Source organism: Carettochelys insculpta, chromosome 1 (genome assembly GCF_033958435.1).
Source record: "Carettochelys insculpta isolate YL-2023 chromosome 1, ASM3395843v1, whole genome shotgun sequence".
NCBI classification, from domain to species: Eukaryota; Metazoa; Chordata; order Testudines; family Carettochelyidae; genus Carettochelys; species Carettochelys insculpta.
This window is the reverse complement of record NC_134137.1, coordinates 260976846-260994262: the sequence shown is the minus strand read 5'-3', so window position 1 is coordinate 260994262 and position 17417 is coordinate 260976846. Positions and strand designations below refer to the sequence as shown.

Below are 17417 nucleotides of genomic sequence, written 5' to 3'. Positions count from 1 at the left end.
AGGTGCTTAGAGAAATTATAGAATCTCTGAAAAACAGTGATAGGACTGCAGTGTTTGCTGTCATTCACTAGTCCAGCTGTGGAAGTAGAGCTTTGAGATGGGGTTTGGACAGCTTACCTTCTGGGTCAAAGGTCACGAAGTGAGTAAATGTTAGTGCAGTTCTCCCTCCCTCGTTTGAACACTACTGTTAAAATGGAAGGGCAGCTCTTAATGTGAGGAAAAATATCACAATAGTGGTTTTTAACTTTGCCAAGTTGAGGGAGGACTCCCAGTGCAGCTCGTGTCTGACAGGGACCTGCAGTTCACAGGCCTAAACTGGAACGTTTAAAATGATTAATCACAGTCCCATTGCCGGGGGTGGCAAAGGGGACAAATGCCCTGGGGCCTAGTGACTCAAAAGGGCCTGGGGTTTCTGGCCAGTACCACGAGCAGTGGCCAGAAACTCAGGCCCTTTAAATTTCTGTCAGAGCTCTGTGTGTTGTGCCCCAAGCAGTTGTGATGACTACCAGGGTGGCCCCACCCCTTCTACCCAAGGCTCTGCCCCTTTCACGAGTGCAGAACTGTGACCCCTGGCCGCGCCCCCCCCCCCCCCCCGCCTTACCCAGAGGCTTGGCAAGTCTGTCTGTCTTGCCTCTGTAATCAGATTCATATTTCATAGAAGGTACTTTGAAAAACTCAACTACAATATTGAGCGAGGCTTACTCCAAACTGATCTGAAAATGTGCAGATGGGTGTTGCATGAACCTAGGGTTACAAATGTGCATACACTGATGGCAAGAGGAACTAGTCAGAAAACATTCCATTTACTATAAGCCAAGGGTTGAAGGACTCATAATAGCAAAAAGATAGGTCTGAAACACCATAAGTTGGGGAAGGCCTAATGGAACAGACAAGTGAGGAATGAGTGGGTCGCCCTGTGAGAAGTGTGTGAGAAGGATATAAAGCTATGAACAGTTCAAGTAGGGACTCTGTCCAGGCAGAGTAAATAAAAGTCATTTGTTTACAGCTGCCTTGAATGCCAGGCTTGTTACTTCCATTTGGGATAATCAAATCTGCGTCAAGCAACCCAGACATCCTATGTGCATGCGTGTTTCGGTTCTTAACAGATGCTCTGTTGCGGGGAACCTAGTAAAATTCATACCAATGATGATAGGGGTTGGTGTGTAGGAACATTGCAGGTTTTGATCTTCAGCTTTTTCCCTTCTCTGTTCAGACATACTTGATTTTCACAAACTCAGGAAGTCCTTTTACCACATGCGTGGCAGCCCCAATCCTAGACCATTGCTGGAGTCAGAATGAACAATACCAAGTGTCTGAGTCAGGCGGTGCACTCCAGAGTTGTCTGAGAGCTGGTCTAAACACAGTTTTTGTACCAGTGTAACTACCTCAGTTTAGAAACATAGAAGCTGTGTCCACACGAGCCCCTTCCTTTTGGAAGGGGCATGTTAATGACCGAGTTCAAAAGATGCTAATGAGGTGCTGCCATGAATATGCAGCACCTCATTAACATAATGGCAGCCATGGCCATTCGAAAGTGCGGCTTTCGAATTGCATGCCGCCTGTGGAGATGGGGACTTTTTGAAAGGACCTTCCAGTCTTCAAAAGCCCCTTCTTCCTATCTGGTGTTAGTTAGTTTACAAGAACAAGCTATTTGAATACAAGCACCTTGGATAACCATTTCCCCCTGGAGGATGGTACTGATTTAACGATGCTTGTTTCTAAAATGAGAGCTATAATGGTACAGAACTGTATAGACCAGCCCTGAGATGCCAGCCTGGAGGACAGAAGGAGCAGCTTGTAGCACTGACACATTCTGGGAGTGAGTTTGGACAGTTGGATTTATCTACAATACACACTTTCTGCTGCCTGTTAACTCAGCACAAGTATGTTTTGCATTATGAATAAAATGGAACTTCTCAGCTTCTGATACTATGACCCCCCAAATTCACCTTCTCGCAGCCAGTCTTAAGATCCTTCGCCAGAATCTTTGTGCTAGTTCCCTTGTCAGTTTAAGTGCCCCATGAGCTGATGCAGCAGCTTATGGGCTACTCCAGTCACGTAAAGGTAGCTTGACAGTAAGGGACTTGGTAAATTTGCGTTGTCAGATGGGACAAAAAGAACAGGAGTGAACCTGTGACATATCCTAATTATGCTGGCAATTGCTGCAGATGGAGTGGCATAAAATCTTTAGGTTTGAAATTGCTATAAAAAATGTTAACCTCTCCCCTTCACTATCCTCCCAGCAAGCATCCAGTATCTTCGGGGAGCAGAGATAGCTGTACTACAAGTGAACAATAATCAACAAATGTGTGCCCAGTTTGACTTTCAGAACAACCTGCTGCTTCAGGTCCGTCCCGATGGAGGCCGGGTGAGTAAAGAGAGCTCTGAGAGATGGATTTCTAACCCTCAGCTTTGTTTCCTCTTCACTCAAATAGCAAAACTGTCAGTGAATAGCACAGACAGCCTTGTAATTCGGGCAGTGAACTTGGGCCTCAGGAAGCGTGGATTCAGTTTCCAGCTCTGCCTTCAACTTCTTCTGTGACCGTGGGCAAATCAGATACTCTGTGCCTCAGTTCCCTATCTGTAAAATGGGGACAATGTCATGATAAGGTTTCCCAACTCCTCTGTCCTGTGGATTGTAACTGCCTTCCTGGGCTACAGGGACTCCCTGTGTGTGTGCGTGTGTGCGCTGTGTCCAGCAGAGAGGATTTTCTGAATACTCTTAGGAATCATTTCGTCATTTATGGTAGTCGTGGCATTTACAGCATAATTTTAATCCACTCTTATGATGCAAATCTTTTTTAATTTTTTAACCACACCTTGCAAAAAAGCATTGGATAATAGTGCTCAAAGTCTTTCCACGCCCTTCATTGTTCATTTAGGACTTTATCTAGAGAGATGCTAAGTACCCACAGTTTCTACTGAGGACAATAGCGTGTGCACATGCACAGTACCTCTTAGGATCAAGACTAAAGATACTTTGGAGAGAAACTCTGGTGTACCGGAACATAGTGATCTTCACTGTAAAGTGCATTCTGGGTACTGATGCAGAATCGAGAAACATCAGTGTAAAAGAATTGGCTATCCATATGAATATGTACACTTACAGAGCACTGCAGAATTTATTCTGGCTTGCGCAATTTCATTCATGTAAATTGTAATGGATAAAATTGACTCCATTCCCCTCAACTTCCCCATTATTATTTAACTTCTCTTCAACTTGGAACATAACTGAAATCTGTCTAGACAATTAAATGATTTCTTGGTTGTGTCTTCCCATTTCAGCTCAGAGTTTCCATTTGTGACTAACAAGAAATAGTCCTGTGGCACCTTATAGACTAACACATATTTTGGAGCATGAGCTTTCGTGGCAAAGACCCACTTCATCAGATGCATGTTTTGCCCACGAAAGCTTATGCTCATGCTCTAAAATATCTGTTAGTCTATGAGGTGCCACAGGACTTCTTGTTGTTCTCGAAGATACAGACTACCTGTCTGATATTTGTGACTAAGAATGCCTCAAAAGTAACCTTAGCTTTCCCATTCTGAACAGGTGCACGGAGATAGGACCATGGGAATTCTAGGCAGGTTTAATGAGCTTGGAGTTCATTTCTCACTCTAGCTGCCAAAAAAGATGAAATGTGGGGGTCAGACCAGGATCAGCTATTAATTTCAGTGTCTTGACAGATCAGTTGTCTGAAATATCGTATCCTCATCCTCTGTTTCAGTGGAACTTCACTTTCAACCGCTTTGAGGTAGAGCCTGGGCAAATGTACCAAGTGACTGTCCATCACCTGCCCAAACTGGGCACCAGTGGAGACCACAACTGCAAATCCACATCTTACACAGTGCCTGGTAGGTGATCCTCTGACGCCTTTTATTAAGCCTTCAGATGGGAACATTGCTTTGCCGGTACTAAGAATAAGCTTTTTTCCCAGCTAGACCAGATCAAACAAACTGGAATATGATTTTGTTAGCAAACATGACTGGGGAGTCGTGTTGTTCATAGAATTGTAAGACCTGCTCTCCTCTCTTCAAAACATAAACATTCTGTCCAGGCTTTGATGGTGCTACTGTTGTTCCTCAACAGAGTTTGTGCTCCAGGTTCAGTGCTGCAGCATTCTTTACCCTTCCCATCCAAGCTTTCAGAGTGTGTGTATTTATTGTCCCATACCCCAAAATCATAAAGCTCTACTTGGAGAGAAGGTTGCGGAGAATAAACTTTCCTTCTAGGTAACAATGGCTTCTATGGAGGGAGGCAGTGTGCCCAAGTCATTTTGTGTTCCATGTGAAAATCTGGACTGAGATTCTGTGGCCTGGTTCCTGAGTTCTGAAGGACTCCAGTGTAGTAAACTGGAAAATCTAGAGCAGCTTCAAATCCTTTTTTTGGAAAATTGGGTTTTGGAATTAAATGAGAAACCATAGCTGGTTCAGTAGCCAGTCTGGGAGATTGGATCTGGAGTCAGGACATTTGTTGAGTGTTTCTGCTAAAATGCACAGCACTGAAATACATGGATGTGACCCCTGTTGAGGTGAATGAGGCAATTCACACTGAGCGCTAATCTTGCAGGCTCTTTACAGATTCAAACAGCATGGTGTGTTTCTTTCTGTCAGTTTTCTTCACAAACATGAAGGCTAGAAATAAGCCACATTTTTCAAACCAGAGTGCCTAAAATTAGACTCTTCAAGTCGTAGTTAAGGAAAGATTTTTAAAGGCAAAATTGGAGCTAGGCACTCAATTGCTGGTGACTTAGTAGGATTATTTAACAGCTTTTCGTGCCTTTGAAAATTTGCCCATAAAAAGATTTATACAGTAAACTCTTTATCTGGTATTAGTTAAATTGGAACTCTCAAATAACCAGTACCCGTCCTGTTGGCTCCTCCCCGGGTACTCCCAGCTGGAGCTGCTTGCGGGGCTGCATCCCCTGCCAGCTCCCAGGGTTCTCCCAGTCCCAGCTGCTGAGGTTAACCCTTCCAGTTCCAGGGCTGGAGCTGTCAGCTCTCAGCCCTGGGGCTGCTGGGGTTCTCTGGCTTAGGTGGTGCTCCACTCCCTGGCCCCATGCCCACCAGCATTCTCCCAGCCCCGGGGCTGCCTCCGTTGCCCAGGACTGGTGCCCTGTCAGGCCCCCGGGGCTAGAGCTGCCAATTGGACTCTGCTGGCAGGGTCCCCTGCCAGAGATCCCCAGCCACCTCTTCATTAAGCAGCACTTTTTTAAATATCTGGCAACCTCCTGGTCCCACGGTTGCCAGGTATGACAGCATCTATTGTAACAGGAAATCCAGCTGACTGCACTGGCCGCTGTTTTTTTAGGCTCCTAAAATTGACTTAGGAGCCTCTCTTAGGCATTTAGGCTTGAAAATTTTATTATAATAAGAGTTTAAAATCTGAACAAAGTTCTGTTGCCAAGGATGAATTTGGTAGCAAATCTGCAGTTGTGAAATTGCGAAACTCACAGGGTGCTGAGTGAGCAGTTGGGGAAAAAGGGTGGGCTGTTGGTTTTCAGAGTTACACTTGCCTCCTGCCTGTTGCAAATAGTGCCTCCTACTTCTGCTCCGTTCTCCATCAAAATAGATGGCTTATGGGAACACAAGAGTTCCCTGTTGATCAGGACTTGGTTTATGATTTGTATAACCCCAAACAGGAAAAGGAAGTCAGAGGTTCAGGTTATGAGGCATCTTTTCCCTCTAGAAGATGGAAAGGGCAGTGAATTGTTTCCCCCTTCTCCCGAAGATCACAGTGGATCGAGAGCTGTAGAGCCCAAGTAGTCAATTTGCTTACGGTTGTTTGAGGTTGAGCCAGCCTGCTGTTGATCTTCCACAGACTCAACAGTCCAATCTGCCAACGCAAGCTTGGAGAAACAAGGTAACGGCAGAAGAGTGTTACTCACCAAGGATTTTCCAGCTAATGGAAACCCAGGGTGAGCTCACTGAAAATGGTGGCAGGACACCTTCGGTGGAGGGGTCTGCAGCTGTGAACCTCTGTACTTCCAGAGATCAGCATGAAATCATAACTCACCTCTTTAGAGCTTAGACGCATCTTTGCACAAACCCACCCTCAGCCAAGGCTGCAGAATAGTCTTTCCAACTAGAAAGTTGTGTCCTGGAATGATCCATGAAAACATGACCTGAGTAGACAAGATGTTCCACGCTTGGACAGCAGTGATATACTGCTTTTAATTATTGTGTTGAGAGAGTAATTAGTTTGGTGATGGCTACCCTGAAACAAAGGGCTTCACCCTTCTAAAGTGAACTAAGCTATCTGAATTCTAATGAGAAAAGGGGTGTCCAACATTCTGTGCAACATGTCTGTGCAAAAAAACTAACAGACATTTTTTTGTTGCAGACTGTAGGGATCCTGTGATGAAAAGAACCATACCATGCATGCGGACAGGTGAAGTGGGTTTGTTGGTGTCTGTTAAAGGCAGTGGGAGTGAAGGGGGTGGTAGGTTTTAAGTGCTGCTGAAAGCTTTTGCAATTCTGGGGTATTTTATACTTCTTGCAGGCAGCCTGTGGGAGCCCAGTATTAATGGGAAAAGTCTAGATGACAGTTCAGTGTTGGTGAGTTTTAACCCAGGGGTGGAGTCAGCCCGATACCGGATCCATGTGACCAGTTTCCCAGATGATGAAAAGCAATGTAAGGAGACCACTCATGATATTTCTGAGGTAACATCTTCCCTCACAAATCTGTGCTAACTCAAACCGAAACGGAAATGCCAGTTATTTAAATCAAAGTTATATGTTTTGTTTTGTTTTGTTTTTCCTTAAAAGAAATGCTTCATTTCAAATAGGAATTAATTCAGAGAAGTTCTGTTGCCTGTTATGCAAGTCAGACTAAATGATCCATGTGCCCTTCTGGCCTTATAATCTGTGAAGTCTGACTCTCTAAAGAAGAACTTGAAATACCAGTGTTGAAGTCTGCCCATCCTAGGGAATTTGCAGGAAAAAATACCTCCTGAAAAGTGACACTGTTTCCCATCCCTGCAGCAAGGGTGTAGCTGGCCGCTGTGTATATGTAGAGAAGCTGGTCTATCCCATTTCTTCCATACTGAGCATCCTTCTTACTGATGCATATCAGGATCATTAATGTGGGACATATAGCTAAAGATACCTAGCAGATGTATACGGTTCAATTTAGAAGGAAAAAGGCACTCCCAGTTGGCATTGTCCCCAAGGATTTCATTGTAGTCCATAAAGATCAGTCACTTGCCTGTTCTAATGAGCCAAATAAGAATGCAAAAACATCTGTATGTTGTTTGAAACTAAACAAAATCTTGTACGTTAGATGTTTAAACATATTAAATAACCTAAGTAAACACATTAAGGTTGTTTAGTAACATTTTATCTTTGGGGTCTCTGATTTGGGTGCTTAATCATACAACTGTAATACTAGACCAGGGCAAAGCTTTGTGACTAAATGTTTTTGGTTGAAAAATGCAGACTTGGTATTACCAAAAATGTCTTGCAAATTCATGTCAGTTGTGAATGTTTTAAGGTTTAAAAGAAGAAAATCCAAAAAATGAAAGCATTGTTTTGACACTTTCTAAACAAAATGTTTTGGGGCTTTTTGTTCAAAATGAGTTTATTTTGAAACAACCTTTAATTTTAGAAATAAACATCAAAATAAAATGTTTAGTTTTACCTGAAAACATGTTTTTGTTTTCTTCAGAATTGCCGGTGAACCAGAAAGTCAGTTTGCCTAACTCTCTATTTAAGCCACGTATTCAATGAAGGGAGTATTCCACATGTATCTCCCACTGCTAGTTGCTGAAAGACCTATTTTATTCTTCTGTGGGACTTCTCTGTGGCAGTTGTCAGCTTCTACTGAAGTCTTTTATAAACCTTCTGTGCTTAGTACCGTAACATCTTGTTATCCAATCTTATCCTCCCTTCTTCAGATCTTCATGCCATTTTCGTCTGCCTTCCTTCATAATCCTTTTTTCTGTTTGTCTCTGCAGAATGGACTGCAGCACCGTGTGAATGTCACTGTCAAAATTGAGAAAAATTTAAAAGCCTGTTGCAGATACAAAATACAGGTAGGATCTCAATCTTTTTCATTCAAGGAAGGAGAGGTGGGTAATGAGCGTTCTCTGAATGTTACATTGTTTGCACAACGGAGTCCATGATCAATCCCCACTTGCCTGTCTATCAGGAAAAATTACGTATGCTACCAGGCATATAGATGAACACTCTACATATCGTGGCTCATCCTTGCATCATGTGTCCCATACTTTCCCTGAGAGAACTGGGACTGACAGAGCTATAGGCATCCCTAATAGCCACTTTCTTTCTGTGTTATCAGGAGGTAGTCACTGAATCCCTAATCCTTTATTTCTGAGGAAAACTGGGATTATAATCTTTGTCTCAAAATTTACAGCAGGGACATAAGCAAGGCACAAAGTTACTTCCAGAAATGTTTTCTGATTTTTTTAATCATATCTCCAGATTCAACCATTCTTTGCTAGTTGTGGTACTGACTGTCTGAGACATTCAGCTGTCATCCCATGTCCCTCAGCTGCTCCAAGTAAGGATTCCTTTTTTCTACATTAGATTTGCATTATTGTACTGCTGACGGCTGAGCCTTGATTTAACTTTCTGTTCTGTTTCATTCCTTTACAGTTATATCTCCTGTGGGTAAGACAACTCATTCCTAGTGCTACTGAAATCTTCCTTTTTGTGCTTCTTTTCCTCTGTGTAGTATAGATAATCAACTAATTTTGCTTGCACGAGACAATACACGCAAGGTGTGGGATTATTATTGCAAGTAGTCATCCTGCCACAGGCTTTAGATGTGTGCAGTCCAGAAAGCCAAATGTAATAGAGCTGCCATGTTTGGTGTTAAAAGAGGGACATATGCTAGTGTATGTACCCAGTGTTGCTTGGGTCTTTAACTGGGGTAATTGTTGTGCTTTTTTTTAAATAAATTAAAAACGTACATACATTATTTCAGTGATTAGTATTTTTCGAACATTAAGGCTGGAGTGAGGGTTTGGCAGAAAGAAGGAGCAGGGGCCTGAGGGCAAGGTGGACAAGGTAACTGTGGAGCAGCAACACAACACCAGGCTTCATGGTGTTTCAAAGAGGCCCAGAACTCCAACTACAGCAGCAGCTGGAGCTGCAGGCCCAGGGGATTGCCCAGGCTCACTGACAGGAGTGGGAGGCTCAAGGCAGGGTACAGGGGTGCAGAAGTCAAGACAGGTGGTGAGGTGCAGGACTCAGGGCAAGGGGCTCAGCACTGGGGGTCTGAGTTGGTGGTGGCAGCAAGGGTGGCTCTGCTCTTGCCAATAGCTCTTCCTAAGGGGGGCCAGAGCAGAGCTCCCTGGGAGGGAGGGATCTGAGGCTGCATTCTTGTCCTGTGGGAGCTAGGGCTCTGTGGGCTGGCCCAGCTTCCAGCTGCTCCCTGCAGCCTGTTGTGGAGGGCCAGGTTCTGGGGATTGCCCTCTCCTCCAGTGGTTTCCCCCCTCTGCAGCCTGCAGGCTCTCCACTGGGACAAGGGGAGGGCAGGCTCCAGATTTGGGGCAGAGGGGCTACTTATGCATTTTGGTGGCATGCAAGATGGCAGAGCCCCAACCCTGTTGGCTCTTCTTGGTGCTGCCGCTGCTGCCCCGAGTAGCCACTGAGAGTACCACATCCCTCCTGTGTGTGCCCCTCCCTTTCACATTCCTCCTCTCTGCTCCCTCCCTTTCCATCTTATGGAAAACAGTCCCTTCCTGGCACTTCCCATTTTCTGGGCACAACCAAACTTGCTTTAAGTCAAGGTAAGAGAAAACTGCATGTCAGATTTGGTGGCCCTCGCTCTTAACATGCAGGAGGACTTCCTGAACAAACAGATTCACAGATGCAGACACACATGCAGATAGGTGCACTCTTTTATATATAATGGGAGTGGAAGGGAGAAAAGATCCACATTTGTATCTTTCTTAAAGGAACTACTTGTTTAGTAGTATGCTGCTTAAAAGCAGTGGGTGGGCAGGGGGAACATGACTGACTGACTTTGTTTTGCCCAGTTGTTCAAATGTACACAGTAAAAAGGTGCTTGTGGCTTACAAAGATACACTCAAGATTAATTAAAAGCTGCCACCCTGTCCAGTGACATTGGGTGCCTTACAAGCTGTGATGTAGTAGCTCTCAAGCAGTCTTTCAGCACATAAGCCACAACCTGAATATCTGTATGTAACTGTAGTCTGCCAGCCACGCTAGGGTTACCCTCTGCCTCTCACGAGTCTTGGTTGTTCTGCAGGGTGACCCCACACGGCCCCAGTCTTAGTATTCCCCCCACAAAAGTTTGTTTTGTACAGCCCAGCCCTAACCTGGACAATATAAGCTATAGTAAGTCCATTATCTTTTTAAAAGAAACAGGTCCTCGACTTGCCACCCCAAACAGTTTCCCAGACACTTCAGTTGAAACACACTGGGTTAGGTAAAGCAAGTGTAACGACAGAGATTTTAAAGTACAGTAAACTCTCAATTTTATAGACCTCGATTTAGCCAACATCAGGAACAACAGACAACCCCGTTCTCGAAGTCCGTTGGGATCTGTAAAATCCTACCTCCTCCATCCCTCGAGGTTTTTAAGTCCTGGCTTGACAAGGTCCTGGCTGGGATGACTTATTTGGGGTTGATCCTGCTTGAAGCAGGGGTCTGAGCTAGATGACCTCCTGAGGTCCCTTCCAGCCATAGGATTCTATGATACACAGCCTCCTCCCGCCCCCCCGCCCCCCCCAAAAAAAAAAAAAATTTAGGGACTTAACGCTACCATGGCCTGGAGGAGCCACCATGTTCTCCTCTCAGCAGGGGTGGGGCACATACGCGGGCATATGACACTCGTGTACACATCCCACCACTGCTGAGAGGAACACGTGGCATCTCCAGCACCGGTGCCTCCAGCTGTGCGCAGCGGGTCATCCCCAGCCACAGTCCAGCAGATCCAGCTGTGCAGTGGGCTCCAGCAGTTGCTGCTCCAGTGGTGATGACTGGTGAATTGCTGGCCCTTTTTTGGAGTGGGACAGGAGGGCTGCTGGCTGGGGGAGTCTGGCGAGGGCGGGTTGGCAATAAACCCTCATTTAACAGACTTTCGGGAATAACTGGCATGTGGTGCCCAATTTAACTATGTTAGAGTCAAAGCAAAGTTGTCTCACCACATGCTTTCAGTGATCTTACTGACTGAATTTCTTAGATCAGAACCTCTTCCAGAATTTAGCAAATGCTTCAGTTATTGCCTCAGGTGCTGGGAACTGGCAGGAGGGCATGTTTGTCCATCCTTTTGATAGTTCAGACCCTCTCTTGTAAACATTTCCCATGGGATACCAAGAGACAAAAGATGCTTAGAGACGGATGTTCCCTGCTGTTCCCCCCCACCAACCAGTTGGAGATTCTTTTGTTTCTCATCCTGCTTGCTGTCTGTTTACTGCTTATGCGCAAAGTAAGCAAAATGCACGTTTCCAGTCCTAGTATTCTATGATTCTGCTGGGAGCATGTGGTATGAGATTCCACTATGTGGTATTAATAATATTCACTGTTACCACGCACATTTTATCAGAGCAGTACTGATCAGAAAATCAGGAATTTTCAAATGATACCTAATGAGATATGCCTTGAACAAAAATTTACAGTAATGTGTTGGATATGGCCACAGGTATGTTCTGTCACAATTTATCATATTTAAATATGTATGTGTACAGTTAAGGTTGTCTCTTCTGATGTTTAAAACTGTTATACTGTAATAGTGCAAGCAAATAAATGAACTTTCCCAAATTTCCAAAACAGTTTTAGGCTGAACACTACATTCCGAAGAAGGTCCTTTTTTTTTTTTAATTTAAAAAAGGGGCGGGGCACGCCAAGCACCCAAAAACAGGAGTCTAAGCGTTCTCAGCCATAACTGGCATTGCCAGTTGGGTGCTATATGAAGGAATTACTGCTGCTTCCTAGTACTTTTGGTGTTCTGCATAGCATTGTGTTGGTAGATGAAACTCCATGTACAGCTGTGTCTTACACTGCTCTTCTTGTGCTATAGATGATCCACTTATGTGGCTATACTGGTGTATCACCGGCATCTGCATTTTACTGGTGGGATCTGTCATTGCTGGTGCTATTTACATGACCCGAAAACAAGTAGGTAAGGACAATGTCCGCTGGGGAGTTAGACTGAAGGTCATGCTTGGGACATTTCCATCATTTCTCTTCATTTATTGGCCTGAATTTGCTGTATGATGCTCTTCTATCAGGAAACTTCTTCAGCCTGTGACGCAGGGGATGTGTAGTACCCCAATACAAAGCAATCCTTTTGTTTTTCCAAACACCCTTTGAGCTAAAAGTCTGTTATGCCGCCCCGGGTTCCACTTTGGGGAAATCTGACTCCCTAGAAGTGGGTCTTTGCTTCCATCCTGTGTGTTTTTGGTGTTCCCGTAAGACTGAAGCTAAGCTTCTGCAGATCTGCTTCTCCCATCCTACTACTGTGAAACATGAGGCCTGCAGAACTGAAACTTCCTATTTATCCAACCTACTGATATTCGCTCTTAAGATCTCTGTAGAAATGAGTTCTGCTGCAACATTTTGCATTTATGTAGCACTTTCCAAACAGAGTGAGGCACAAAGATTGTCATTTGTCCGAAGTGATACAGTGAGCAAGTGGCAGAACAGGGACTAGTAACCAGGAGACATTATGCCAACCTGTAGAGACTTGTGCTAATCCGTACAACACAGCTCTCTGTGGTAACCACTTTTGTATGAGAGAAGGGATGGCAAATATTCTGCAAATGAGATTTAACCCTCCCTCAAATGTACCCTGATGATGGAGGTGGGGGATTAGTTGGGCAACTACAGCCTTCTGTTTGAGGGACTAAGAGCCGGTTTGACAAGTGTGTTCTCTGTCTCCAGGGGAGAGGTGCAGTAATGCAAATTCGTAGCTGGCTATGGAAGAGACTTTGAGTGGACTACTTAATCATCACTCATTGCTTTTCCTTAGGTTTGATATTGGAAATCCCCACTATAAGATGTTTGCTCTGTGGTCTTTGAAGGACAAGATCATTTTTAAAAGCATAACTTACATTTCTTCAGATTTGACAGTGTATTTTTTTCTTTTTCAGGCTTCCAAAATGGGAGCAACAGCATTGGCCAAGGTAAGCGATTCTTTCTGTGCTGTTGGAGAGTCCATTCTAGGAACCTGCTTTAACTGCTGTACAGGGACTGTAGAGGGATTAATTTGCTATTGATGTTTCTTGATACCAAAATATTGCTGTAACTTTAAAGCTGTCCTCTTTAACTTGTGGGCCACCAGCAGCCTTAAACAGAGAACAACCTGGTGTGAAGCTTTTCTATTCCCATACAGGGCTGCTGCTTTGTCAGTTGAGATCCTTTAGAAGCTACAGGTCTGTATCTCAGATGAGGATGGACTTGTGACTGCATGTGCCCATCTGTGCATCCTAGAGCTAAGCTTGATTATCTGGGGACCTGTCAGGGCAATGAGCTTATCTTTTACTTGAGGAGTGCCTTTAGAATTGTGTCTGAAGGGGAGCTTTTTGTGCTTGTGGTATAACATCAGGAGTAGGAGCCATGTCACAAGGCTTTGTTGGGGTTGGAACATGCCATGTTATACTTACCTATCCAGTGGGTCCTTGGTCAGTTAATTGTTTCTGGGTACCCATGTATTATGCAATTAGAATGAATAGTTTTTGGGTTTTCTTTTTCCCATCTTTTTCAGAGTTGTTACCTCCACAGCTGTCTGCACCACCCCTGAGATCCCGGAAGGTTTGGATTGTTTACTCTGCTGATCACCCACTTTATGTAGATGTGGTGCTGAAGTTTGCTGAGTTTTTGATCACAGTTTGTGGTACAGAGGTAGTCCTGGACCTGCTGGAAAAGCATCAGATTTCAGAAATCGGAGTCTTACCCTGGCTTACTCGACAAAAAAAGGAAATGGAAGAACTCTCTTCAAAGATCATCCTTTTATGTTCTCGGGGCACCCGGGCCAAATGGCAGGCTATGTTGGGGAAGGAGGGAACAGCTGTGTCTCTCAAGCAAGATCGATGGCAGCCTATTGGAGATATGTTCACTCCAGCCTTAAATTTGATCCTGCCAGACTTCAAAAAGCCAGCTAGTTTTGGCATGTATATAGTCTGTTATTTTGAAGGTATATGTGAATATAAAGATATTCCTGACCCATTCAATGTCACATCCAAGTACCAGCTGATGGACAAATTTGAGGATATTTACTTTTTGATCCAGGATCTGGAGAAGTTTGAACCTGGGCGGATCCATCAAATCCAGGAGATCACCGCTGAGAACTACGCTGAAAACTCCAGTGGCTGGAAATTAAAGGAGGCAATACAGACATTCCAGGAATGGCAGACAAAGCACCCTGATTGGTTTGAGAAAGAAAACACGTACTCAGAAGATGAGGAAGATCTGCAGTCTCTGGACATGGAAATACCAGAGGAAATAATGCTGATTGATAGAGTAATTATGAAACAGCAGCTGCATGTTCAAGAGCCTGAGCCCAAAAGCTGTTGTGCAGTTATCCTCCACGTGAACGAAGATGAGGGTGGAAGTTTTACACTGCAGCCTCAGCTTAATCCACAGCAGGATCCAACTTTTCAGACCCTGATGATTCCTGTGGATGACGCACCTCCAGTTCAGATGGTGGAGCCAGTCTCTCTTACAGATGGTAAAAATGCAGCTAGTCATCAGGTACTGACCAACACAGATTGGATGGAAGGAATCCCTCTGCTAGCAACTAGTGTCCCAATGAAGAATAGCATCATCCTACATGATGAGTTTGATGTTCCATCATCAAATAACCAGAGATCTGCAAACCACTTCCCAAATGAAGTGAGGCAGCAACTGGAGGGATTAATGTACTCTCTTTACCAGCAAAGTGCCGTTCCTTCTGAGCCTTCTCTCTGTCAAGAAGATGCTCAAGAACAGCAGCAGCAGCAGCAGGTGGTGGTTTTCAATAACCCATGCAAAGATCAGAGACAGTCAGTGCAATCAGACCAGGGCTATATCTCCAGGTGTTCCCCTTTGCCTCCTGATGATCCGGTGGAGGAGGAAGAGGAGGAGGACCATGAACAGGAAAATGAGATGCCTCCTCAGTATCTCTGTCCAGAGGTCTTGGACAGTCTAAAGAGCTTGCAACAGAAGCTGCTTTTCCAGGAAATGCAGCAAAAATCTGTCTGGGAGCACATGGGTGGGATGATGGACACAGGTCATTCTACAGAGAACTCTTAAACTGTTTGTCCAGGACCATCCCATTTGACAAATAGGGTTGGAGGAAGGCAGCATGTATAAGTTCAGCACTCTTGTTCAAGCAGTCTCCTCTTCCTACCTTCATAAGTGCTCTGTTCTAATAAGCAGGAAATATCTCACTGATGCCTGTCACCCAAAGGCAGACTTGCCAAGTGGGTATGGTATGGTCCACCTTCATATATGTCTGAGAGCACAACTGTTACCTCCTAAGCAATCTCTGAATTGAAGAAGACGACAGGAATGTTAGTCTGCTGCATGTTCTGTGGAGGATTTGATACTAGACCTGCTACTCAGTAAGAATTCTACTGTGTATAGAATTCACTTGGAACTAATTACAGGCAAATTACGGTGATCCATCATGCTGCATCTCTCAGGATGCATGTCACACCATCTGTACAGCTTGGTGAAGAGGCCTAAAGTCAGAGGTATGGAAAAGACAGGGTAAAGACTCATTCTGATATCAGAGTTCATTAGCTAAGTTTTATTATAAATGCTGTAATAATGTATGCCTCGTATCACAACCAGAAATGACAGATCCCAGTAAACCCACTTGTGGTAGTGCCTGGGCACTGAGATTTTCTGATGCATTACTCACATTGGCATCACTGGACTTGTCTGGCCATAAAGTAGAGTAGCAGGCTGCTGAGCAATAATTGGGATGAACATTTTAAAGGGGTAGTTTTGTCCCCTGGTACATCCACCTCAAGTGTGGTGTGGAAGATACTTGAAAAGCAGCAATACCAAAAGAAACATAGGCTTGATGGACAGAAAATAGGCTTGAAGCCTGCAGTGCAGTTACATGAGAAAAATGAATGTGCTTTAACGCTGCATATAGTCTTCACATCATAGATTGGGAGGAAATATATTTTCTCTGTTGCACTGATTGGCCCATCCAGGATATTGTGTTCTAATATTGCTTAATGGTGCAATTAAAAGTGAAATTAATTGCAAATTTTAATTGCTTGACACACCACTCCCCAGACTAGTAAGCATAGCTTGAACAGATATTGTCTAAAGGTGCAGAATATACTCCACAAGTGAGGAATGCTGTAATGAAACCAGTGTAAGATGGGCCCTGGGGATGTAATTAGTATTAGCATAAAATTGAACAAAGGAGGTTCAGGCTAAACGTTGAAAAACATTTCCTCCTAGTGGACTGCAAAGTCGTCTTCCACAAGAAGTGATGGAAACTCATCAGTGGAGACATTTCAAAACTGTTTTTTACAATCAGAACATTATCTGTAATGAACAATCCAGCATTGCCCCTCCTGGAATGGGCTAGATTGAAAAGTAAACCTATTTAAGGTGCAAATTACCTCATGGACTGCAGCAGTCTATTCAACTCAGCTAACTAGAGAATGACTTTTTGTGGAGTAAAAGCCTCAACACCAGACTGCCTTTTTTTCCTCTTCCCTTTGGGGATCATACAAGATTCTGCCTTTCCAACTTGCCAGTTGCACGTGTGTTGGACAACAAGATGTATGTCTTGCCATTTACATGAAACACTTTTCCATTCCTGGGATAGCTAATTGATTTTCTTCACCTGGTGCTGATTACATCTGAACAACTTCAAGTATTTCTTTTTTTATATGATTTGTATATTGGCCTCTCAACTGAAAGATTTGAGTAGCTATTTGTCCATGTTGCCACTTTTGACTATGCACCTAATGCTGATATATTTTTATAAGTTTGTATCTAGTTCTTTTCTCATTTCTTTTTAATAAAAGAACAATATATTTCCAGAAGATGCACACACTTAAATAAAGGATCTAGAATGTCATTCTTCATTTGATTTTTACCAATGCTGGACGCGTCCCCTTAAGCACTGAAATATGCACTGAACCAAACACGCAATGCCAAGATGATCAGGAAAAGGGGTACTACTGGGGAAAAGTGAGAGAGGGAGGGGAAACCGCTCACTGAAAGTTGCCTTCCCCACAAAACTTACTTGCCTGCAGCTGTCAACATTTTATCTGTAGGACTGAGTTGTCCAAGTGTAGGACTACCTGTTCAGCTGTGGCTGAAAAGCCACAGAGCAGCACCCAGAGAACTTCCTGCAACTAGCTCCTGGTTCTGCGCATTATCATCTTCACTTTGTCAAACTCTACACAGGGGTGGGGGTTACATGTATAAATAGCACAGAGCTGGACATGCTCCATGAGCATTCATCTCTGACT

The 17417-nt window shown here is 44.1% G+C and overlaps 1 protein-coding gene across 2 annotated transcripts in view; it reads left to right on the top strand.

Moving 5' to 3' along the window:
- The window catches only part of IL17RA (interleukin 17 receptor A), a 36169-nt gene extending 19142 nt beyond the window's left edge, over window positions 1–17027 (top strand). For both annotated transcript variants that reach the window (XM_075005759.1, XM_075005769.1), the window contains 10 exons: window positions 2244–2368; window positions 3729–3855; window positions 6344–6391; window positions 6503–6663; window positions 7956–8033; window positions 8443–8521; window positions 8617–8631; window positions 12011–12112; window positions 13083–13115; window positions 13697–17027. In XM_075005759.1, the coding sequence (XP_074861860.1) occupies window positions 2244–2368; window positions 3729–3855; window positions 6344–6391; window positions 6503–6663; window positions 7956–8033; window positions 8443–8521; window positions 8617–8631; window positions 12011–12112; window positions 13083–13115; window positions 13697–15222 (2294 nt within the window). In that variant the 3' untranslated portion in view covers window positions 15223–17027. The remainder of the gene's footprint in view (window positions 1–2243; window positions 2369–3728; window positions 3856–6343; window positions 6392–6502; window positions 6664–7955; window positions 8034–8442; window positions 8522–8616; window positions 8632–12010; window positions 12113–13082; window positions 13116–13696) is intronic.
- The last annotated feature ends 390 nt before the right edge of the window (window positions 17028–17417 follow it).